Source organism: Melozone crissalis, unplaced genomic scaffold, assembly GCF_028551555.1.
Source record: "Melozone crissalis strain CALT ecotype California unplaced genomic scaffold, PUWL_Pcris_2 ptg000042l_1, whole genome shotgun sequence".
NCBI classification, from domain to species: Eukaryota; Metazoa; Chordata; class Aves; order Passeriformes; family Passerellidae; genus Melozone; species Melozone crissalis.
The window spans coordinates 30,779,949-30,806,067 of NW_026535820.1; the positions used below are offsets into that span (position 1 = coordinate 30,779,949).

Consider the following 26,119-nt stretch of genomic DNA (forward strand, 5'->3'; position numbering starts at 1 on the left):
TTCCTCACTGTATCTTTCCCCTGAATGCTAAGATTCTTTAATTATGGGTAGTAATTTGTTCTTTTCTTTCACCTGTGACTGGTACTTGCAGCCTTGTGACTGAAATGTGTGCACTTTTACAGTCAATATTGGTAGCTGTGGCTTTCCATCAGTGAAAGATTTGGGCATGGAATTAGGAGGTGAGGAAAGGTTTCTGTAGATACCTTCTATAGATAATGGTCATGTGAAATCAACAGCTAAAATCCACCAGTAAAGAAATCATGTTGAGCTGTGCAATTGAAGATAAGATCCAAACTCTGACTTAAATTGCAAATTTTCTCAGTTTTTTTGAGTAAAAATTGATTTTGGAAAATTCAGAAAAGATCTAGTTTTTCCTGCTATGCCTTCTCACAGCATTTTTTCACATGATCCATTTTGAAAGACCCTGCTTAGACTGCAATTGTAATTCAGCATAGCAAGTCTATCACTTTTATGATTGTGATTCATCAGTAACTCTTGAGAGGCCAGGCAATTTTTTCACAATAAACTACACAATTGCACCAATGAATAGATGCTATGGAAAAAATGGATGTGTCAGGAACTCTCATTAGTAGTTTACTTGGCTCTGTGTTCTCTAACATTCAAGTTCTTCATCCCCCATGGGGATATGGCCATAGAGGCTTGAAAGTCTCTTCATTAGTCATGCTGCCCCAGAATCTGCTCGAGGACTGAAGGAGGGAGTGTGGGAAGAGTTATTAAAGGGCATCTTGAGAACCCAGCAACAAGATATATTATTAGCCATAATGGCAGTTGTCCCTTGTAACTCTAAATCAAATGCTGCAAAGATTGGATGTTCCTGTACACTGTGGCCGCTTCATGTTGCTTTGTTGGTTTTTTCCAGGCTGTAAAAGCTACAGACTGAAAAATGCTGCTTTGAATCACTGAATTTTTTATGCAGCAATGGTGGTTTTTTTCTCGCTCATTGTCTGCATAAGGAAATTACTAGTTATGGTAGGGCTGTGCAAAGAGATAAAAACGTTGATAAAATGGAGTTGAATTTGCAGTCACTCACCTGTGCTATGGGATTGAGAAGAAAAAGGAAATCAGTAGCATTTTCAAGGAGTGCAGTTCTTGTTTTTGTGCAAGTTACAAATGCCTAGGTAAGATCTAGGCTTACCTAGGCTTACCATTCCACAGAAATGTTACTTCTTTTATTTTGTTATTTGTAAGTACCTTTTTCTGTTTGCTTCTCAACCCTCACTCTTATCAGAGACAAGTTGGCCCATTTCAGTAAAATCTACTCTGGCCTGTTCCTTGGTTTTTTCCCACCCTCCTTTGGATTTTTCCTGTGTGGGTGGCCATGCACTGCAGCAGGCTGCCTGAAGAGGGTGTGAAGTCTCCCTCACTGGAGATACTCAAAAACTGTCTGCGCACAATTCTGTGCCATGTGCTGTAGGGAAACCTGGAGCAGGGAGGTTGGCCTAGGTGACCTTTAGTGGTCCCTTCCAAGCTTTCACCCATTCTGTGGTTCTGTGAATAAAGATTGTTAGCTGGATCTAAAGTTTGCTGTAGATTTTCATGTATATAAATGAGAGCCATATATTAAAGGTTTGCATGCCAACTGCAGATCATGCTTGTAGCTGCTTCTTAATATTCAGCTGGTATATTCCAGCCATCTACAGCCTGCTGAGTTCTCAGGATCTCTCTTCCTCATTTACTGATGCTTCTTACAAATTGGCAGGTCTGGAGCACTGATGAAAATTGGTGATTCAGGGCACAGTTTAGAGGGAAGGCAGCTGCAGCAGAGCATCCACTGCAGTGGTGGGTGCACAAGGGAAGCTAATTTGTTCTGACAGTTCAACACACAGAGATGTAAATGTTTCATATTTGAAAAGGCAAACAAGTGCAGTCGCGGGTCATTTTCAGAACAAGTGTTTTGATTCTCAAAGCTATATTTTGTAAAATGTCTTATATTGCAGCTGGATGCAAAATAGATTGGGAAGCAGAAGAAGAATTGTGAAAAATACAAGTCTAAAAGTGTCATATTTGACAGAATAATGCTGTCACCTCCGAGCTAAAGTGAATGCCAGTATCTGATGTTGTTTTTTGCTTACTGTGCTGCAGACACTCCTTGAGTCTATGGTGGATGCAGCAGAAAACCTCTGCCCAAATGTAATGAAGAAGGCTCGCATCCGGGAGGACCTCATTGAGGCCAGCACTGAGAAGATTTCCATCCCACGCACTTTTGTAAAAAACGTCCTCTTGGAGCAATCTGGAATTGATATCCTCAATAAAATTAGGTACTTTAGGAGGCTAGTCTAACAAAATTGGAATTTGGATTTTGGGTTGTGTGTTTGTGTAGTGAAAGAATTTTGGAATGCCTTTGTGACTCACATGGAAGTATATTGTGGCATTCAAAGAGCAGGAAATTGTCCTGCAGGTCTGGGAACTTAGATTCATATATTTGGAATCTCTAGGGATGTTAACTAAGATCATGAATTTGTGTGCTCTCTTATTTAGTGAAAGATTTGGTCTGTGCTATGCAAATAACACTTTCATGACTAATACTTTTTAAAAAAACCTGTATTTTCTCACTTAACACTGGATTAATGTAATAGAAGGAAATTACACTATTTACTTTGAGTGGTAATAGTGCTTTGTCTATTGTTACATTTGGTCTTGTCCTATAGCTGGAGCAATCATTTTAAGACTTGGTGTGGGAGCTGTGCACAGCAGACAGACGTACTTAAAAAATGGAAACTTGGATATTCAAACCACAAACCTGGAGCAGAAACCATTACCCTAAGTAACTCTTAGTTTGTCCTGTAAAAAAAAAAAAGAAAAAAAGTGGCTTTTACCTGACCTTTTATTGCTTTTTTTTCATACTGAATGTATATCGGAGAATATATTTACACAGTATAATGTGGTTAACCTGTACTTAACCCTTTTCAGTTCCTTTCTGCCTGATGCTTGAAAAGCATGACATTTTGCATTGAGATGCTAATATCTTTGAGGAGGAAGGAAACAGTTTTGCAGAGTACAGCAAAATAGGCAGGAAAAGGTGTTAAAGGCTTTAGTTATACCTTCAGAGTGTTTAAAATGGTTCAGGGAGTAAGTTTTCTTCACTTCAGTCCTATCAAATTAATCTTGGCCCCAGGACAATAATACTGCCTCTTCTACTTGTAGAAGCTGGAACTGTCAGTGAGGTGAGGGTGTCACACTGTGATCTTTCCTGCCTTATGTTATTTGAAATTAATTTTGGTAGCTGAGAGATCCTGGAGATTCCTTCACTCCCATTCTCTTCCCACTGTGGCTTGGCTACCATTTTACCTCCCTATGAATTGCATTGCCTTTCCAATGAATTCCTTACCTTTTTCTCCAGGCTGCCTGCAGCAGTAATTCTAGCCCCAGACAGAAATAGCTTTGTTAATCCAATTCAGCTCAGTCAACATATACAAACCATAAACCAAAATCATGTCACTTGCTGGCAAATGCCAGTTGAAAGAGTTGGTGTTGAAAACAGAGGCAGCAGAGGTGGAGCTTTGGACTGCAGCTCAGGCAGTCGTGCATGTTAGCTCCACATCAGCTGCCCTCCACAGCCAGAGTATTTGGTGCTGTCACCAAAGATGGGACCCCAAGGGAGCAATTCAAGGTATATATTTCCTTGAGAGGGAATTGCTAGGGCAACCTAAGCTCAGTGTGCAGGTGTGGTGGTATTCCCCATATGTCTGTGCAGTGGAAAAATGGCTGATGTGAAGTTCTTGAGACAGAAAGTGGTTACCTAGAGCAAAAGAGGAAGCAAAGTTCTGATGGCATTGGCTGAAGAAACAGCATTTTACACATTGTACACTTGTCCTTACTGGCTGATCAACACAAAAGAGAATTGAGGAAAGGAATGGATTGTTGTTGTTCTGTGGAGTAGTGTTCTATAGGCAGCACTGTCCTAATAGCATTCATCTGGGATGCATGTTTGTCTGATTTTAGTGGTGGAGTATTCCTCTGAGTTTCACTTCTTATTTTTATTCAGCTCTCTTACCCAGATGTTTTCATTTCATCTCATGGAAAACTGTGAGAAGCAGGTTAAATATGGTACAGAGGCTCCTGTGTTTATTGTGTGATTCATGAGTTTATTTCTGAAACCTGCAGTCATGTATCCTGACACCCTCTAATGTTTTACTTCAAATAAAATGACAGCACAGTGGATAATCGTCACACTGTTGAATGTGTAATAAAGACGAAAATCTCCAGCGTGAATTAAGAAGTTCTCTCATTTCTAATCCTCATACAGTGAAGTAAAGCTGACAGTGGCTTCTTTCCTGTCTGACCGAGTTGTAGATGAAATCCTGGATGCACTTTCCCATTGCCACCACAAACTGGTGAGTTTTTTCTTGGTTGATATCTAATATGTCAGATCTCAACAATGCCATTTATATTTATAACTGGTTCAGTTTCTCCTTTGACAGCTCTATTTTGAAATCAGTCTTATTTTTGTTGACATCCTGACATCTTTTGAAATATAATTTTGAGGCTCTTGCCTCTTTGCTGTAAGAAAGATGTAACCTTGGAAGAGTCTGTGTTATATACTTGTCCTGTTATCTTTTGAGCTGTTGTCAGGTCTAGAACTAAAAATGCTATCAGAATGCAGTATTGAGCTGTTAGTTAAAAGCAGTCCTAGTATTTATCAAGTTGAGAGTATAAGGCTTGGTTGCTCATGAAATGAGAGGTAAGATTTCATTCTTTAGAATTCTTCAGGTACTGCTGGGACCTTGTTCCCTGAATGAGTATGTTTTGAGGTTACCTCAGAAATGGAGGTATCAATTTGGAAGAGAAATGAATCTGAAGGTAGGAGGGGAGGCACTCTTACTTGAAGGTCCTGAGCTATTGGGAAGCACAGATATTTATTATAGAGGTGTACTTACCTCATCAAGAGTAGAAGAAATAAACAACTGTGGATCCACAGAAAATCTTTTTTGCTTCTAATGCAATGAGGCTTTGTAAGGACAATCCAGCACACTTTTTTTTTTTTTAAGAACTTAGTGGATGGTTGTTCTGATTAAAGTTGCTCTTCAGTTCTAACTGAAATTTCTCTGGCTTCAATTTGCAGTCATGATTTTTTCTCAGATGTTTTTCTTACCAAGATAAGGGAGCTATATATTCTCTTTATTTCCTCTCTGTGAAAGTCCTCACATGCATAAAACAAATCACTCTTTCTGCCCTCCCTCCCCCTTTTTTTTAATGGAAGACTGAGTTACTTGAGCATGCACCTTTGTAATACAGAGCAGCATTGTGTAAAGGTACAACCTCTGGTATCTGGAGCTATGCAGCAGCAGCAGCAGCCTGCTGTGGGAGAGACTACATGAATGAGCTCCAGTTTGTCCTGGAGGAGGCTCAGCTGGAATGAGTGGCGACTGGGCTGTGTCTGTCCAGTGGTATTGCACAACCTGGACATGCCCAGGTTCCTGCACAGTACATCATTTTCTCCAGCCTTTGAGTCACTCCACTGAAAATCCTCTGCAATTTTTCCAGCTGTTTAAGAAGGCACTTTTAAAACTGTGGTTTCCAGAACCATACAGACTATTTAAGTGTCTACAGGAGTGAAATTGTTTTTCTCCCGATATTCCTTATTCCATTGTATTTACATAGCCAAGAATATAAGAATTCCTTCCTTTTGTCAGAGTTTCAGCTGCAGCTTAATTTTAGGACAAGGTTTGCTAGACCTCCCTCCCACTAAAGGCTTCTGGATACTTGTTGCTTTTCAGGATTGTGGAATTGGCTAATTGTCAGTGCTCTTGGTTTCTAAGGAATGACTGTGCATTTTGGGTTGGGCTGATTTGCTTTGTGATCCATTTTGGCCTACATGACTAACATGTCCCTTTCACCATTTAACTCTGCTGTGTTTCTGTTAGCTCTAAGTTGAGATGGTATAGCACTGATGAAAACCTTGAGGAATACTGATCTCAAAAATGCTGCTAGAGAAACTCCTGACTAATTTGACACTGTTAATCTTCAACTGACAGCTGCAATCTGAGAGCTGGCAGCTAGTGCTTCATACAGCAAAGATTAAATGCACTGATGCAGTTCTCAGCCAGCTCCTTAAATTGGAGTGTCATGTTCTACTAATTCAACCACCCACAAATGTCTGTGTTTGTTGCATTGGCATAGTAGTAGTGTTTGAGGCAACTTTGAAAAATAAACCTTGTTTAACAAGACCTCAGTTTGCCTAATGAGACAATGATTAGCATTAATTATTATTGCAGCTATTTTAGTGTGCTTGAAGATGAATTCATAGCAGCTCTCCAGTTGCTTTTCCTAAGTAGTGCTTTTCCTAAATGAGCTATAATTAACTCAGGTCATCTGTTGACCTTTTTTGATGGTTAACAAAACAACAATCCACTGGTTGTGCCGTGTTGTGCTGATGTGAAGCAGTGGACTACTGTTCTTCTTAGCTGCCTCTGAAGACTTCTGTGACCAAGGGATTTGGGACAGCTCATCTTCAGCTAAAAAGCTGATTTGCTTTTAGCAGGTGTTTATTTAATATTCTCTTCAGTTATCAAAAGAACTAGAAAATATTTCATCATTTCCATGACATCATGAGCCCACTCCATTCCAAATACAACCCAGGGTGGCTTCTATAACATTCTCTGTGGTCCCAGTGGCAGTTTTTGCTATGCAGGTCTAAAAACAGACTTTACTGTTGTTACAGCTTTTCCCTATCTATTTCTTCAGTGAAACAGAACAGAGGGGGTTTTTGTGAATAGCAGATTATAACATTTTTGGCCATTGAATAATTATGAAAATTATATTGGCTGATATTGTACATGCCTTTGTTAATTTAAAAAGGGTTCAAGAAAAACTTCCTCTCCACACTTCTATTTCCTTTATATGACAAACCCAGTGTGAGGACTAACCAACATAACTGAGCTTTCCTTTTGTACTTGGTCTTCCAGGATTTCTGATTGCTGAAATTCTGTAAGCTTTCTGGTTGGGTTCTCTTTGTCTTTAAGATTGACTGGCATGTTCTTGTCTTTGTCTCAGGCTGACCATTTGACCAGACGTGGCAAGCCACTTCCACAGCAGGAATCACTGGAGATTGAGTTAGCTGAAGAAAAGCCCACTAAACGCTCCATGATCACGGTGGAGGAGTTGACAGAGATAGAACGTTTGGAGGATCTGGACACTTGTATGGTAAGACACATTCCACAGCTTGTGTGGTCAACCACACAGGTAACAAGGGAAGATGCTTTTCAGAATATCATTTAGCAAATTTGTGATATCAGGAAACTGAAGTTAGGAATTAGCTTCTAGAAGAAGTAAATATTAGTTTGGAAGATTTTGCCTGAAGTGCATCTTGTTGTTCAGCAGAAAAAAAGCTTTTCCCTTTTCTTCACTTCTTTCCTTGTGCCTGTTCAAGGGCCTTTCCCTTGCTTACACAGCTAGTACAATAAACACCTCTTTCATGGGGCACAGTCTCACAGAGCTTCAGCTGAGGCAATAAATTGGACTATGCTATCCTTTGACAACATGTTGCTTTCTGCCTTTGTCTTTCTCCTAATTAGATTTCTTTCACTTGTGACAAAAAATATTTCTGCCTGAAAGTTATGTTCCTGACCATGAACAGAAGTTGATTTATGTGTGACTTTATAATAAAGATGGCTCTGTGCCATGTCATCATCCTTACAAGATGTGAACCCACATGACTGCAAATATAGCTGTTCTCAATCTCAAATTCCTCTCCACCCAGCTCTGTCTGTTGGGGAGCTTTACTGTGGACAGGAACTTCAGGACGTGTTTCTCTATTACAAATTAGTCAGTCTAATAGGTGGTCACTCCTGCAAGGGATGAGCTTTCTGCTCTACCTTTTATCTGATTCCTTGGCCATGTGCTTTCACCAGAAGCTAAGATGGCAGAAAAACTGATTGCTGCTTTTTGTAGAAAGTTTGTTGATTCATCTCCCTGAATAAATGTACTGCAGAGTCAGACAGCACAGGAGAAGGAGCAGCAGGGCTGCTGCTATCTCCATCAGCTATCTGCTGGTCTCATTTATCCGTAAAACAAAAGCACACCTTCATTGCAAATTCCAGCTTAAAATAAGTTCTCTCCCTTCCAAATCTCCTGTTTCACTGAGAGCTGGTTTGAGACAATATTTGTCTGAGCATTACAAATCCCTGTGAGGTTTGTGGTGTTGATTACATCATCTAGTTCATCACTGGTGCTATCAGTTCCAGAGGCTTTCTGTGGCCAACATTCAGTTATCATTTTGAGCCCTAGCTCCTATGGGAGAGACATCCCAGTAAAATATATGGCATCTGAACACTGTACCTGTAAGCTAGTTTTTTGCATGCTGACTTCATATATAGAAAACTAAACTAAAGGCTTGTTTTGACACCCCACACTCTGCCTTTAAATTTATTCTTGTAGCCTGTTAGGATAGTAATACTGGAAATGTAAAAAATAGCTCCTGTCTTTATCTTATATCACCATGGTTATATGACAGCATCATATCACTCCACTGTTATCCTTCACTTTGGCCATATTAAAATAATGGAAATGTGTTGCTGTTACACTCTCTAAAAACGCATTAGATGCTAACTGTACTTATCTTCAGAAGTGTTTATATGTCTTCATTCTCTTCATTCACCCTCATTTTGCGCAGAGATTCAAATACCTTTGTGACCCAGATTCTCATCAGTATCTAATTTCTGAAGAGAATGAAGCATCAAATAAACATGAGACCGTAATCTTAGTGCTAAAGAATCCATTTATTAAAAACTGTAATCCATATTTGGGAGCTGCTTTTTGCATCCTGACTGCAAATGATGTTGCTTACTGCTGTAAAAATACACAAATAAATAGATGAATTCATAGAATAGTTTGGGTTGGAAGGGACATGAAAGATCATGTTCTGTGGGCAGGGGCATCTTCTATTAGACCTGGTTGCTCAGAGCATAATCCAGTTTGGCCTTGGACACTTTCAGGGACAGGGCATCCACAACTTCTCTGGGCAACCCATTCCAGTGCCTCATCACTCCCACAGTGAAGATTTTCTTCCTAATATTCTTATCAAAATCCACCCTCTTTCAGTTGAAGCCATTTCTCCTTTTTTCTATCACTACATACCCTTGTTAAAAGTCCTGCCTTTTTGTAGGTGCCCTTTAGGTGCTGTTGTAAGGTCTCCCTGGAGCCCTCTCTTCTCCAGGCTGAACAGCCCCAGCTCATTCAGCCTGTCTTCATAGGAGAGGTGCTCCAGCCCTCTGATCATCCTCGTGGCCTCGTCTGGACTCATTGCAGCAGGTCCATGTCCTTAAATTGGGGGCCTCGGAGCTGGAACACAGCACTCCTGGTGGGTTCTCACAGGATAAGAGTAGGAGGGCTGAATCCCCTCCCTCACTCTGCTGTCCACTCTGCTTTTGATACAGCCCAGGATACAATTGGCTTTCTGGGATGTGAGCGCACATTGTCAGATCTTGTTGAGCTTCCCCTCCATGAACACCCCCAGGTCCTTCTCCCTGGGGCTGCTCTCAGTCTAATCTCTGCCCAGCCTGTGTTTGTGCTTAGGATTGCCCCAACCCACATGCAGGACTTAGCACTTGGCTTTGTTGAGCTTTAATATTGACACAATGACACAGCTCCACAAGGCTGAGCAATACAGGGATTTTTACTGAGCTAATGTTTTTACTGAATTTCTTGCAACTAAAAGCACTTTAAGAATGCGTCTTCTGTGTGGAGTTAGTAACTTCAAAGAGAGCACTTTCCAAGTGATTCGTTTTAGCCATGGGAAAATCCTACAGAGTTCAGATATTCTCTTGATAAACATAACCTTATTTGTGGCAGCTTTTAAGTGTCACACAGGTATTTGTGTGGAAACAAGGAACCCTCTGAAAGGGGTATCAAGGAATTCTTTATGAGCTGGTCAGTGCAGGACACAGATATGTTGCTGAGAGATTTTACTATAAAGAGAAGTGTATGGTTTTATAAACTATAATTTGGAACCTAATTTATTTTGAATATTTTAAATCTTAAATGCAAAATAGCTATTTATTAATTACTTCCAAAGTGGCATTAGTCCAGGACTCTGCCTTGCTTGGTCATTGGAAATCCTTAAGCAGATCTCAGCCTTTTGATTAAATGCACCTGGCATTAGTGTGTTAGGCAAAGCTCAAGCCTGAAACCTTGAATTGCAGCTTGGTATTGTGCTTGTTTGGGAACTTAATCTCCTATAGCCAAAAGTATTTGGGAAGTAAGATAAGGCTGATTATGTTGCTGGGATGCCAGGGAAAACTCACCTCTTCTAAGCCCAGCCTTGCTCCAGCTGGCTGTCAAGATGTTTTGGTAAGAGATTTTGGTCATGAAGGACAGGCACTGGGCTTGGATCACCATTTGGGGGAAGCTGTTTCCCATTTGCAAAACAGAACTTGTTTTGCAAACCCCCATTATCTTCATCAATTCTTTGTTTTTGTTTTCTTCAGCAAGCCTATTTATGATCAGTATTTTGTCTGGGGTAAACCATACAGCCTCATGTTGTTATTTACCAGCTTTCCTTGAAGCTGGATTTCAACAATGTGGGGAAAACTGGGTCTGGATTCACATTTGACTATGGTTGTAGGTAGATTGTACATCACTGGAGCTATATGAATGACTGGGAGTGAGGTGCATGTATTGGTAATAAAATGTTTATGAGTTATTTTTTTAAATGTGTGGATTAAAAGCCGAATACAGAAAAGTTTGAAACGCTTTGACTGGCAGCAAAGGGATCTGAAACCTCCATTGCTGGTGATAGAGGGAACAGACAGGCACTATTTCAGAGCCTGCCCACCTATTCTCAAGCAGAGTGCAGAGTGGATGTGGCTGGGAGGATTTCCCTGACAGAGAAGAAATTTAGATATGTATAAACAGCACAGACAAGACAGAATGAAATATCACAAATGGGCTCACGAAATGCATCATTGAAAAATAGGCTCTTAGATGTTATTGCTAGTATTTTCTGTTGTGGGAATTAGGGTTTCCTAAATACCAAACTCTGCATTAACATTTATTAGCTTCAGTTTAGGGTAAATTTCTTATCCAGCCTTTAACAGCGGCCTGAGAGCCCATAATATGAAAGACTTGTCAGTCATGCCAGTATTTGCCAGTCTGTTAAATGAGTTGTGAAGAACACTGGGAGCAATTGAGTGGTCCAGCGTAGGATGAGATTGCTGGAACATTACACATCCAAGAGTTTCTGATCTCCCTGAGCTGCACTACAGTAAATTGATGCTTCCCTAATCTACAGCTGTCTTACTTGTCTACATTTGATTAGAGCTGCACTGATGGTAATGAGTCATTAGATAAAAGTTGTTTGCAACTAAGATGGAAAGAAAAATCTTTATGCAGAAAATGATTTGCTTTCCTCAGATGAAAGGAAAACCCATGGCCTGCTTTTCAGAGCTTAGACTCAATCATGAATTAAGTTCATAAAATAGTATGATTTGTGTGTATATGATGTGTGTGACACATATTCAACTCATGCATGCATTTAAAAACTACCTTTAAATAATGCACCTTTTTTTACTGAGACTTAATGTTATGTGTCCTGGTATGTGTGATCATGTAGGTAGATACTATCTGATTTTGATTTGCATAATGCTTCTAGTTGTCATGTGCATTAGTACTTTGCACAAGTAAGAAGAACTAAATAATGCTCATTCCCCACCAAAAGATAGTGGAGCATCTTTATTAGATTGTGTTTAACAGTTATTAAGTCTTTTTTTTATTTGAATATTATTTTGGCTTCTAAGTACTAAATAGAGCTCAATAGAGTTGAGACACTATTTAAAGATGTTTTGAGAGAAACAGCTTTTCTTTTACTAACAATCCATGTACCCATCTTTTTAAAATATCTCTTTCAGCAATATAACTTTATTACTATAGGTAGTAATGAGTATACAGCCAGGATAAGTATTGTTTTTAGAGCAAAGTAGAGGTTATTTATTTTATGAAGAGGTATGGTTGGAAGGTGTTTGAAACATGTAAAGCAATTGTAGGTTGCAATACAGAAGTTTGCCTGTAACTCTTCTTTAAAGCATTTCAGTGTAAGATTGAAACACTTGGATGGTAAATTGTGTTTGAAAAAATGCTAGTGGCTAATGGGACAGGACTGCCTGTGATGAATATTGAGTGCTAGCCATTTTTCATCTATTTCTAATTTTAACCACAGAAATTGTTCTGTGATTTCAATGAAGGAAGGTTTAAAAAAAAAATCTCATTAGCAATATATTAAAGTTCTTTATTGAGAAATAGATTTCACCTGTTGAGTAGAGAAGAAAATTTGCAGAAATAGCAGAACACTTGTAGATTGGTGGTGTATGTTTTTTCTGGCTAGTTATTGTCAAAGATTAGCAGATGAGTCCTGTATTCACATGAAAATTTATGACCTTGTGTGTTCTGAATGACAAGGAGTGTATGGACCTCAGTGTTTTCAGAGAAAGGGAAAAAATGGCACTCACCAAGAATGAAATTATTGAAAACAAACACACACGACTAAAGGACCACCCCAAACTCATAAAGCACCACCTGTAAGCTTTCCTCCTCTGACCCACCCCCAACCCCTGCCCCTCTTCCCATCAGTAGCAAGTTTGAATTAAAACAACAGAAACCTCTTCAGCTGCTTTCACTGGCAGGAGGAGGGGATCATGGTGCGCACTCAGGAACATGTGCACTGATTCTGTAAGAAGGAAAACCAAAGCACAGATTCTCTGGTATGCCCTGACTTACTACCACATCTGATTCCTACTGCTCTCTATTTGCCTGCAACAGAATTGTCTCAAGCATAGACTCAGCTTTTTGGATGAAAGACAGAACACCTCCTGCAAATAAACCCAGTTTCCTGTTGGACTCTGTATTCTCCTGTGCTATAAATAAAGCTCCAACTCTGTGACTGACTTAATCCAGCAAAAGTCTTCTTTTTGCTGAAATGAGCATTTCCACTTTCCCCCGCACACAGTTTGCACTTTCCTGCCCACAACCTCACAACAAACTGGGTGTGGGAATTGATTCAACTGACAGTTCGGCTTTTCACAGAGGATTTCTTTCCCAGGTTAGTTTACAGACCAACTAGTCCCCTGGTTGAGCCCACAAAACAAATCCTGAGTGGCAGAAACAAGCAGACGGGGATGAGGGCAAAGGCAGCAGCCTGGATGAATGCTGGATTAAATTGATTGTGACACTTGAGTTTCTCTCTTGTATGCATTAGCAGAAATGGGCCTTTGATGTGCAGTAAATACAGCACTCTGTGGGAAGCTAGAAACTGGCATTATGGTATGTGAGAGTGTTCTTGGCTTCTGGAAAGGCTCACAGGCATGTGAGCAAATCTAGTGCAGTGGGAGTCCAGTCGTATTTCTGACTCACCCTGAACTAGGGCAGTTTATGGAAATATTACCAGGAGGAGCAAAGCACAGTGCCAGAGTCCTCCTTCCTTAAGCCTTTCCCTACACATGCAGTACTGTGGCTGAGAAAGTGCCATACAAAGGGAATCAGTGTGATCACCTTGCAGAATGTCTTGTTTATTTCCAATTTATGTGTTATCCTCATTAGAATTATGCATGCAATAATTTTAATAGTGAATATTCATTACCTATCTTACCCTGATTTCCTCTGTATATAATTTTGCAACATCCCCTCTGCCCTTACCCATGTTTATTCAGTACTTGATACATGTATAGACTACAGAGTACAGGCTTATGAGGGGTTACATGTTCCCAGCTGAAACACTCTAAAAGAAACCTGGCTTTCAATGTCTTTTCTTGGGTCTCTAAATGGAAGGAGGTGATAGATAATTTATAGATAGTTTTTTTTTCTTAAACCAGCTGAGATTTCTTAGAGTTCAAAGCTGTTTCTCATAATCTAGGGTTTATTACTGGCACAATATGAAGTAAATGAGGAATGTGGCAAACTGCTTAACAGCACTGCATTCGTGTTTAAGAAAAAAAAGTAGTATAAATTTGGAGATTGCTTTCTGCCTAGGTTATAGGAGGAGCCTTGGAATGCAGCTGCTGGGTATTCTGTTTGGGTGGTGACACCTGTACCAGGCACTTGTCTTCCTGCAGTATTGGTGCCTTAGCAGACCCAGATTTGTGCTGGGGGTGGAGAGGAGGGCGTGTGGTTGTTGTGATTTCATCTGGCTGGCAGCTGAACATCACGCTCACCTCCCCCGCAGTGGGATGCCTGAGAGAATCAGAAAAAAAGTAAAAATCTCATGGTTTGAGAAGAAAAACAAGTGGAGCAGAAAAGGAAGGGGGCATAGTAATAATGATGGGAAAATGTACAAAACAAGTGACACATGATGCAGTTGTTCAGCACCTGCTGACTGATGCCCAGCCAGACCCTGAGGAGCAGCCACCACCCCCTGGCCAATTACCCCAGCTTTATAAGCTGAGCATGATGACATATGGACTGGAATGTTCCTTTGGTTAGCTGGGGTCAGCTCTCCTGGCTGTGCCCCCTCACAACTTCTTGTGCACCCCCACTCTCCTTGCTGGCAGGGCTGCATGAGAAGCTGAAAAGTCCTTGATTTAGTGTAAGCACTGCTCAGCAACATTTAAAAGCACCATCATTTTATCAACACTGTTCTATGCTAAATCCCAAAACACAGCACTGTACTAGATGCTAGGAAGAAAATGAACTTGTTCCCAGCTGGGAACAAGAAGGCACTTATATCCTTTGTGGCAGTAATTGTCTTACTGATGCCGAGTGTCCATTGGTTTACTTCATGTGTCATGAAAAAGCCACATGGAGAGGAGAGTTCAGTAACAAATCGCTCACTGAAGCACTGGTCTTGAGAGCTGAACTTCTCTGCAGGGATTTTAAGTTCTTCTCCTACTAAGAAGTTTGTCTGTGGTGGACAGAAAGGTCTTGAATGTACAGCTGTGCAGTCTGTGGGTAGTGCCACTCCCTGCTGCTCAATCCAACCATTGGCCACTCTGCAGACAAAAATTTGAATGCCCAGGCTGCCAGCACAGGCATCTCAGCTGGCTGTCATAGGCTGTCACAGCCTGCTGATGGACACTCAGCCACCACTTTGTCCAGAGGTGACTGTGCCTACCTGCATTTGCTTGCCCATTCAGCCAGCGGCTGAATCACCCCAGAACTCGCTCACCTGCTTCAGGTAGAGTTAACAGGTTATGAGGGCAGAGCCCTTTTGCACAGCTTGGGTCAGGGAGCACTCATGTGATCCCTTTTGCCAGCAGAACCACGGAGTCAGTTGATGCTCAGCACAAACAGATACAGAATCCTCTTCCCACAGCCTCTGCTCATAAGAATCTTCTTGTTATTTCTCTGGTAGATCAGCAGGAGCTCCTTTGGAGCAGTTCTTGCCAAAATCTCTACTCTGGAGCCTTTGGCAGAGGCACTACAGCAAGCAGCATGAGAATAACCTGTGATAATGCTATTTCTGTAGCATACATTTCTCTGCAGCCATGATGTATCACAATTCAGTTAGCATCTGGCAAGCTGACCTTCTCAAATGGCTGAGGAGTTTTCTGTATAGGCTGTGTGGTCCTTTCTGCTGCTTTTTTGATTCTTCCAGCATCTCAGATGAACAAGTTGGCATGAGGTACTTAATCTGTGTTGTCTGGGGAAATCTTGTTTACTCTGAAATCTGGAGAGCTTACTGAAAATAGCACAAGCATGAGTCTGTCTCACTAAGAGTGCTTCACGCTTCTTGCTTCACCCAGAAGAACGTGAGGCTTGCCACATTTTGCTCTGCAACACTGGTACTTCATATTGCAGGGGTAAAGAATAGTTCCTCACAGGAAGAGGGGAGATAAAGTCTGTGTTAGGGTAGGCAGTTACAGAGTACCATTAGGCTTTGCTACATTTTGTCAAGGAAAAGTAGGTTAGGATGAGCTGGGTTACCAGAATAGGAATGTCAAAATAAATAAATAAATAAAATCAAGCATGCATACTGCCAGAAAGTGAGAAGACAGCTTCCAAGTGAAATCTCACCACTGCTGTCATTGACAACTGCATCACACAGCCCTCTTCATAGATCTATCAGGCTTCCTCTCAAAACATCTTTTGTTAGACTAGAGGAGAACTTAGAGGAAAACCTACTTTCTTTGGATGTTATTCAGGTCAGCTAAAGCCTCATTACAAAGTGGTGCATCTGTCTTTGCAGGGAGATTGTATCTCGTGTTAGATCAAATTAGTGTGAATTTTTGAGGTCAGTAGTGGCAGGACTGGAATACTAATTTGAAACCAAAAGCACTTAAACAAGTGAAAGAATGTTCAAGCATGCTGACATTAAAGAATATGAAAAGAAAAAATGAGAGAAGAACAAAGTGATAGAAAAGTCAGGTTGGTTTCACTCAAAGCTGATCAGAACCTCATTTTATCTGCTACAGTTGATCTATGAATCATTTCCAGTACCATGGTATTTAGATACTCCTGGGAAGTTGGTGTCTATACAATCAGCATTTCATTCCATGCTTGTGGTGAGCAGCCCTGCTTTACAGGATAGGTATCTTCCAGTCCTTTCATTGTGTTTCTGTCCCTCCTAGGCTCGTGTGCTGCCCCATGACTGTCTGACCAAGCAGCATTATTTAAATTAGGCCATACTTTAGTGTCATCACTGCATAGGTCAGCTTTTGAGTTTTGCCATCCTCTCTTGGGTAAATAATGATTGACATTTTCTATCAGTTTGTTTTATAGAAGAAAGTCAAATATTCTATAAAAATATTTCAGTTTCTCATGCAGGGTCTTCGAATATTTGCTAGCCGCCTGTCAAGATATTTCCTGTTTTCAATAGGAAAGGAAGATAACTTGATAAAGTATAGGCAGGACTTAAAATTCAGAAAGTTGAGAAGTTTTTTTAATGTTTTAGTTCATAAAGTATATTTTGAAATGTCTGAGGGGTACAAAGATTTATTGTGCATGCTGGAGAGATATCTGAAGCAGTATTTTCTGTGAGAAAATAACAACAGCTCAAGTGTGCCTGGGTTTTCAAGAGTAAAACTTCCCATTATAATTCTGAGCATGGAGTCCACTTGGCCCTCCAGGGCATTTCCCCGTGTCAAATGCCACCACAAGCAATTCATCATCTGCCCACACAGGGCCTGGTAACAGTGGAAAGATGACTGGTAGCTTTTTGTCTGGAGGAGTGCTAATCCTTTTGGTAGTTGTTCACTTCAGGTTGTTGGATGGAAGGAGAGAAGTTGTGCTGGTTCTCAGTGCTGGAAGCTCTAGGGCGGACAGGCACAACAGTTCTTTTCATAAAATCATCAAATGGTTTCTGTTGGAAGAGACCTTTAAAGATTCACTAGATCCAAGTTCCTGCCATGGGCAGGAGCAGCCTTTGCTAGATGAAATTGCCCTAAGCCCTGTTTTTCCTGGCTTGAACACCCATTCAGGAGTACATTGCCTCTGAGCTGCTTTAATGATGTTCTTGCCCAGGGCACCTGATACATATGGTAGCAGTTATAGGACTGCCTAAGGCTATCCTGAATAGCTGTCCACCCCTGCATGTTTGCCAAGTTTAAGAGCTTTTTATTCTCTGCCTTGCACTTAGTTTTTAACTAAAATAACTATAAAAGCAAAAGTAATGTAGTTGGAGCCATCCTCTTGGCTCATCTTGAAGCCCAGGTACCGTAGAAGATGTTAACCTCTTTATGAACAGATAGAAAGCAAAACTGGTGCTATGAAGAATTGCTTTTTCTTTTGCAGGTGGTAGTTGCAGGCACGAATTCCTTGCAGGATACTAATTCAGAACATGAAATTAAACATTTCGTTTAGTAATTTTAGGAACCACTCAGTTTAATTTGTGTGTCTGATTTTTCCCCCTTCATAGTGAAAGCTTTGGGGTTTTTTATGCAGGAATGTTTATTAGCAGGAATTTTACATGACTCAAAAGATGCAAGTGCAGAATTATTAATTAAAAGAAAATACTGAAATGCTTGATGAAAGATCAGAGTACATGTGCCACATCTCAGCAAGCAGAAAAGCAAAAGTTTCTTGGCTAGTAAAATATAGCAAGCTCAAGGGCAAATCTACTGAGCTTATCTTACTGCAGTGGTACTCCTTTTCTTTCAGAAAATATTTCTGTACAAAGTAATTCTAAAGGTCAGGGTAGTTTATATGAGACTAATTGAATTAATACTGAACCCATAACTCCTCTTGAAATTCAGCTCTTCAGGGAGGGAAGACAAGTAAACATACTCTTGAAACTTACATATACTATTTACTCTATCTATCTATCTATCATATTTGGAGTACACAACTCTGAAATATGAAGGTAAGCACTGATGTGCTGATACAAAAGATCATGGCCCCTACATTCAGGACTGTGAGGAGCTTTGCTCTTCTGTCTACTCCAAAATAGTCCATTAGGTGTCACAGATTTTAGCATTGCATTTAACTTTCCAACGACAATGGCGCTCATGGGGCAGATTCTAAAGACAATGGCTCAGGTTATTGTCACTGCAAGTGAGAAGTGCATCACTGGTTTTCAGAAGCCACATGGGGGCTTTCACCCTGGAAATCACATCACAAAATCTTTTTTAGTTGAAGTAAGCAATAGCAACTTCCTAGTTCCTAAGGTTTTCTATGCAGATGGTGAGCTACCTGCATGTCCAAAGATGTCATGTGCAAAACCCAGAACTGGTCAATTTGCTGCTCTGCTTTGTTAAGAAATTTTTTTTAAATTTTTTTTTATGAGACAACAGATGTGTGACACTATCAGAGGTAGTTAGGAGACTAAAGGAAGCGTGGCAAATGTTGATTGACCGAACTGGTGTCATGGCAGCTTTACAGGTCAGAATTCCTTACAGCAAAAGTAAACAACAGGACTTGTGATAAAATGCCTTGTTTCCTTATACCTCTTTCTTAAAAAGGCATACCCCACAAAATGCATACAGCTGAAATGGTATAGCATTGGATAAATATGTTCTGTAAAATTCCTTTGAAATATTTTTATGACATCTCAAACCTCATTGGCACATTTTTAGAATGCAGTTTCTGATTTTGTTTGGGCTTAATTTTCTTGGGATTTTTGGTTGTGGGTTGATATTTCATCTTTGGGGATGGTCCATGTACACTGCGAGGCAGAGCACTTCATATTGGAATTACGCTGAGAGCAAACAAAGCGGGGAAAGGTTGAGAGGCCTCATGGTCTGTAGTGCTTCAGGGGTCTGGACACTGGCATTAGGTTCCCTGAAGAGCAGCCAGATTCCTTGGTAGCTTCAGGCAAGTCCCTTGGTCTTTGCTTAATGATGCTTCCTTGTCTAACCTGTTGCCTGCGGTGCGCCTCTTTCTCCCTCCTGACTCCCCACCCACAAGGTGTTTGGCACCTTTTAAGTGCCTCAGTAGTCAGGAGATCACTGAAATATGGAAGGTAGGAGTTTCCATAAGCCCTTGTTGGATCAGGACCATAGACTGTAAACTCCCTCAAATCCTGGGACTGCTTCCATTTGTGTGTGTTACTTTGCACTTTGGTCCTAGTCACATTTCCAGCTGCATATATAATACAAATAACTTTCCTGTCTGTGTATTAAATACACAGAAAATGCTGGACTACTGCCACAAATGCTGTCTGAAAGAGAATCAGTGTTCCAGGTTTATTTTTTGAAGTGTGCAGGAGCGCTTTTTGTTAAGATTGTTTCAGTTTTTGAGATGTTTGTCAATGGATTCTGCAGTCTCTCCAGCAATCTCAGAGCAGCTGTAGTGATTGGTAGTGTAGAAGATGGACGAGAGAAGACAAAACTTAGATTCTGACAGAGAAATTGAGTCAGAGTATATGTGTGCATGGAGAGTAATGAGGTGGTTTGCCTGAATCACTGCTAGCTGAGAACTCTTGCATAAAGCCAAAGTTTCTGAGGGTAAAAAAAAAAAAAAAAAATCCCTAAAACCCAGTGGCAAAACCCTAACAAACAAACAACTGACCCTGAGGACAGCAGGAAAATAAAAGAGGGGAGCTGAGTGTGAGAACATGCAGCACTTTCTTGACAAGATGCTTAATCCCGACCATGATTACTCCTGCCACATTCTGCTAACACCTGCTGTGTTCTAATAGCAGCAGTTCCCATTCAACTTGAAAACAGAAGCACACTTCTAATAATTGTTTTTTCTAACCCTAAATGTGGGAGGAGCATGGTTGGTCTTGAGCCATGGAAGAGATGGGGTATGGCATTTGGGATTGCTTCATTTCCTGCAATGGCTGTGCTACTTCCTTTTTTTGCTTATAATTTTTGAAGGGAAGAGAAAAGGTTTTGCTTCCGTCATGAAACAGCATCTTTCTCATGTGCCAAAAGTGCTTGAAAGTCTGTGCCTCTAAACCTCCTTATGGGAAGGAGATATACTGTTGCCTTCAGTTTAGATTTATTTAAACCTCAGGAGAACAGACTTCCATTCTTTTTCATTCCTTCAAGAGAAGCTTTGTTTTATTTTCCTTGCTTGCTTGCATACCACAACAAACTGGCAATTTTTAATTCAGAATCTTCTTTCAGACTAGGAAGTAGGAGAATTACTTAGAGTTTTTTTGCTACTGGTGCCAGCAAAATGGAAAAATTGGGACAGCAGGTGGCAGGTTGGCACCATTGGCGAGTGTCTTATATTGGAAACAAATGTCAGAAAACCTTAATTTGTCCCAATGTAGATCAAACAAGACAGCACATATTTCTCTGGTTTTCCTCTGGAAAGACAAATTTGAATAGCACTTCCAAATACAAGGGATTTTTACCTCATTCTTGCATGTCACCTTTCCTGCTAAGACTTCCAAGTGTTTTGGCTTTAGTTTTCTTTATTTTGGTGATTCCTGGTTTTGCCTCCTTTCCTGAGAACTGCTATTGCTTTGTCTTCCCCATTCATATTCTTTTTTCTTTCTTTTTTGCTGCATGGAGACTCTCTGCTGTACAAGTGTAAGTATTTTTTTAGCTCTGCTGTTTCTGGCCTACTTGTTTATGTTTTTGTGCTCCATTTGCCTCTGTACTGCCTTGAGAGTCTCCTGGGAGACTGTAGTGCCATCCATCTGCACCTACAAGCGAAATAGGCAGTGATTCAGGAATGGGTTGGATTTACAAATGGGTTGGATTTACAAAAAGGTTCAGCTAATGTAGCATCTGAATTTAAGGGATCCCTTGCTTTTAAGACCAAACCAAAGCAGAGTGCTGATGTTCGAGGTATAAGCACAAATATTACTTCTCAGAAGGAAAATCTGTGGAGTTGGTTTTATATTCAAGCATCATGCGGCTTAATGAAACATGTTCTCAAAGCTGAAAACCCATATGTTGAAGGGAGTCTGGTTGGGGCGATAAATTTCAAGAGGGAGCAGCAAGTTGTTCATTAATTTTTTTGAAATCTTCTGAAAGGGAAGTGACAGGAGGGTCACAGAGCGTCTCTGTATCTAATAGGATTGAATATAAATTACTGTGAAGTAGGAGTAGAAAAACATGGAAATAAGCATATCCCTCGGCACTTAGAGTAATTTCAATTATCTGTATAAACAAAGAGAATATCTGAGATCCTGCTTCTGAAAGTACATTGTTTTCTAACATTCAAAACAGAACAATTTCAGTTGTTGTTTTTAATTCCCAAGGTACTAGTGTTCTTCCACAGCTGGTAATACAATTTCAGAAAACTCCAGAGAGCTCAGACAGTTTTGTGAGGAAGGCAGTCAGAAGGGAGGAATCTGGAAAAGTGATCATGGGACGAGATCCTGGGAGCTTAAAGTTAACAAGGACACATGTGTGTTAATAAGCCCTTATTTGGAAGTGTGGTAGAGATCTGCTGGCCCACATCTACTGCAGAAGGGCACATTCATGGAGCCATCTCCTGAGATCCTCTCAAATTCCAGAGATGCAGTTAATATTTCTATCTGTTCTGCCAAGCAGCCTGCAATGTGCTTATGGAAAAGTAGGCAAAACAAGGAAGAATTCAGGAGGTGGTGTGCTAGAATGGAAAATCTGTGGGGATTGTGTATGAGAGGAGGTGATACTAACAGCTATTCCTCTGTAAAGGCCACAAGGGAAGCATAAGGCCAGAGAGCCACATTGTGCTTGGGCGGCCAGAGGTGGTGAGAAGGCAGAAGATGTGCTTCTACCAAAGCTGAACTGCTTCCATGAAATGTAGGAAATGGGAGTCAGGCTGGGGAGTTCAGACATCTCCTCTAGCAATGACATGTGCACTGCTGCTGCAGCAGACTGTGTGGTGGCTGAGATGTTAAGCAGAGATTAAGCCTAATATTTTGTAAAAGAGCACACTGGCCTATTTAAATTAATGCTTTGACCCATTTTGCTCTGCGTGTGATCTAGAAAGTTCACTTGGCAAGAAGCCTTTCATCTGTGCACTTCCTAAACAGGCTAGAAAACAGAAGGTTTTCAAATAAAAGTGTATGTGGAGCTGTTATTCATGCTGTTAAAGCAAATGGGAAGCATCTCTATCCCTCTGCCTTTATCCCCAGCAACCAAGCTGCTGATGGATCATGCCAAGCTGACAGTAAGTTACAGCAGAGACTGGCTTATGGTCATCAGCACAAGCTCTGCAGGGTCATCTCGGGGCACTTTCTTGTCTGGGAAGGAAAATGAAATCATTCTGTTCCTGGCTGTTGGAGAAGTGGAGAAGTATGTGGAGCATTCCAGTCCTTGCACAGGAACCTCAAAACTTTCCCTATGCTGTTCTGGTGCCCTGGGCTGAGGCAGCTCTCAGCTTGTCTGTGTTCTGCACTCAGAACATTGCCTGTGGCTGTGCAGCTGCTGACTGACCAGAGCTCTTCCATCAGCTGTGTTTTCTGTCCTTCCTTCTGGTCTTCTTTAGCACAGGAGTTGCTGTATCTACTAAATGTAACTTCCAGTCATACCACCCCAAAAAACCAGGAAACAGACCAAAATGCATGTGAATATACTGTCACAAGAGAAATGGGCTGTGTCTGGAAATGAAACCAGGACTACTGATAGTGACTTGTGATTGCTGTCCCCCAAATGCTGAACTGCTTCAGCTCTTTCTTAGACGAAGTGTGAATGCTTTGGTTGTTTCAGGTTTGGGGGATGGATGGACAGCTGTTGAGGTGTGCAGTTCAGAGCTGCCTACCTCTTGCACAGTCCACTGCAGTTGTGGCTGAAAAAATTCAGCACCTCTCCAGCCACTCGCCATCCAGTCCATTGCATTTAACTTATTGGAAACTCTGAAAGTAGTGTCTGACCTTTTGATGCAGCAACACTTTGCCTGCTCATTAGTGTCATTGTGAGTTTGCTCAGGTGGCAAACTACTCCTGGTTCATCTTGAAACTGTGGTGTCATTTACTGATGGTTGTCAAATGTGGAAGTGGAAATCTGCAACATCTGAAGGTATCTTTTTTCCCCCAACAATGTACATGTCAATAAAACCAGAACTCTGGTTTATTTATCTATTTATTTGTTGCCCAGGCAGTGCTATCACTGCCCACTCTTCAAGTCCTTTTCTGGTCTTGAGAACATGGGTAATAGCTGTCCTGTCACAAAAAAATTTGTCATAACCCTGAGCATGTGAGTAGTGGTGTAATGATCCTCGGGACTACTTTGGGAATATGAATTTGGCACATGCGAGTCTGTGCACTGAATTTTCCATACCTAAAAACTAGCAAATGTTTGCCTTAAACATTTCATGATTTGTCTGAAATATTAATGCCAACTGTGTTTTTTCTGGCTGATATAAAATTGATACTCCTAACCTTCATTAACAATTCTGTTAATGAGTAACATTAATTGATAACAGCTTGCTGACTGATACTCCAGAATTTGAAGCCCCTAGATTTGAAGTCCCTAGGCTTCAAGACTAGCAGGTTAATGGAAGTACATGGGTATCACTAAAGCCACCATGTACAACTCTACCACGAAAGGAGCCCATCTTTATAGAACCTGAGGGATTTTAAATTAACTCTTGAGAAAACCCGCAGTTCAACTTTCAAACAAAAAGTCTGACAGTGCCGAACTGTGTTAAGAGGTTTGGAATTGGTGATGCATCCATTTCCCATAGCAAAACTGTTTTTCTCATCATGCAAACTTTCAGAAGGCTTCAGTCAAGACAAGACAGACAACTTTCTTCCAAAAAGAGCAAACTTGAGTCTTAAGTCTGGGTGTTTGCGCTCTTAAGGCATTGTATTACTTTTCTTGACAATGTGAAGATCAGAAGGCTGGTAGCAGTAATACAGTAACTGTGTTGAACATATGCTGAACTTTCCACCTCTTCTCAATGTGTGTTAAGCCCAAGGAAGTCATGTGTTTGCTACAGATACTGCCAACATGGTTGTTTTGTTTTTTGAAGAAGGGCTGTATTCTCCAAGGCTCATTTTCCTAGGGAAGTTTGGTGAGCTGTGTGGTGATGTCCAGAAGCATTGATTCCCAGTGACATACCGCTAACAAATGAACTGAGGAAGTGTGTTTTGTATCAAAAATAAAAGCCAGAACAAGGAGTAGATTATTCCTGGTATTGCCATTAACTGCAGTGTTCGACAAAGTAATTAAGTCTTAAATTAGTCCCTCGTGATCTCTGCAGAGGTGATATTTTAATAGTTTCCTTGTCTTACAGTTGGAGATCAAAGAGTTGATGCTTGGACAATTTCAGTAATCATCCTGTGTGCAGCCTGCACTTTTAGTGGGAAAAATGAACTACCTCCCTGGTTCTGTTCAAAGTCAGTTAAAATACAAATTTAGAAAAAGTTCTGAATGTATGAGAGAGGGAGGGAAAGCCCCATTCCCTTCTGGTGTTAAATCAAATCAGATCTTTAAATGGTTCATAGGCTTGAAAAACAGTTTTGTTGTAATTTCTTTTGTCTCCTAAAGTAATTGTTATTTTGTTTTGTGTTGATAGATGACTCCTAAATCAAAAAGGAAAAGCATCCACAGTAGAATGCTCCGGCCAGTGTCCAGAGCTTTTGGTAAGTGAGAATTCCTTAAAACCATTTTGTTTCTTTGCTTGCCTGAGGTGGTTCTAGATGGTTCTTGATTGAATAGCACAGGTGATTCTCCCTCCCTCTGGATTGCATTGGTGGCCCACACTGGCTGCTTTGTTTTGGGACTGTGCTAATGTGTTTGATAGTAAATAGCGGCTCACAGTGCTCTCTGCTCACAGAAATGTTGTGGCTAAGTTCCCTGAATGTGCTTATAATTATTTGCCACCAAAAAGAGGAATGGCATCGTCTTTTGTTTTAAATATCATGTTAAATCTAATTAGAAAGTTTTGATTTCTCTTAGAAATGGAATTTGATCTAGATAAAGCACTGGAAGAAGTACCTATCCATATAGAAGACCCACCATTTCCTTCCAGCAGGCCAGACAAACGAACTTCTGGATTTATTTCAGAGCTGCCATCAGAAGAAGGAAGGAAACTGGAACACTTTACAAAATTAAGGCCCAAAAGGAATAAAAAGCAGCAGCCCAGCCAAGCAGCAGTGAGTCTACATTAAAATATTGCTGGCAATGTCGTGTGTTGATTGCTTTTTGCCATGAGTCAGATCTTGCAGTGTAATGAGGACAATGGCTGAAGGTATAAAAGCCAGAAGCGACTACTGAATTTTTATTCTGGTATTCATGTCTTTCAGTGTGCTATCCCTATTACAAGCTTTTTGTCTTGTTTGACACAGCCTAAATCCAGGATATGTTGTATCCTTTTTTATTTTGCTTTTAGGTTTTTTTTCATGGAGGCAGTTTCTGGAGGTGCTTGGAGCTTTCACAGGAAATGCACAAAATATCATGAGACTTTTCAATTATATTGCAAGGGTTTGTTAAGTCTTAATCCTTTTTTCTGCCTGCATTAAGATGTGGTAACTTGGCATGAATTCTTCTTTCTCTCAGCTCTCAGAGGAGCTGCTCTGTGACACCCAGCTTCCCACAGCTCCTAAACTGAAGATGGTGTTTGGGCCAGCAAATCTGCATAGTCACAGATCTGCTTTTCATGCTGGAGCCTGCCTTAAAAAGGCAAAACAGAAGAGAGCACTGTCTGTTCACGAAAGGCATTGGTGTGAACTCAATATACATGCGTGGAGTTCCCACAGCTCCTTTTCCTTGGCACATGGCATCAGTAAAGATTTATTTCTATGATGGTGTGTCCTCAGGGTATGTGAGGACAGATCTGGAGGAGTTACAGAGTTATCTCACAGCAACAGGGCACAGCTGATATGATAAGTAGCCCCATCAAGGGGCAG

At 40.7% G+C, this 26,119-nt stretch overlaps 1 protein-coding gene across 6 annotated transcripts in view; it reads left to right on the top strand.

Annotated features, from left to right (window-relative positions):
- Window positions 1-26,119, top strand: part of CARMIL1 (capping protein regulator and myosin 1 linker 1) — a 189,972-nt gene that overhangs the window by 141,483 nt on the left and 22,370 nt on the right. For 3 of the 6 annotated variants that reach the window (XM_054284676.1, XM_054284680.1, XM_054284677.1), the window contains 6 exons: window positions 2,104-2,279; window positions 4,268-4,355; window positions 7,015-7,164; window positions 20,844-20,861; window positions 24,787-24,853; window positions 25,170-25,366. In XM_054284676.1, coding sequence (XP_054140651.1) covers window positions 2,104-2,279; window positions 4,268-4,355; window positions 7,015-7,164; window positions 20,844-20,861; window positions 24,787-24,853; window positions 25,170-25,366 — 696 coding nt within the window. The remainder of the gene's footprint in view (window positions 1-2,103; window positions 2,280-4,267; window positions 4,356-7,014; window positions 7,165-20,843; window positions 20,862-24,786; window positions 24,854-25,169; window positions 25,367-26,119) is intronic. The other 3 variants (XM_054284678.1, XM_054284679.1, XM_054284681.1) reach the window with 1 other exon arrangement.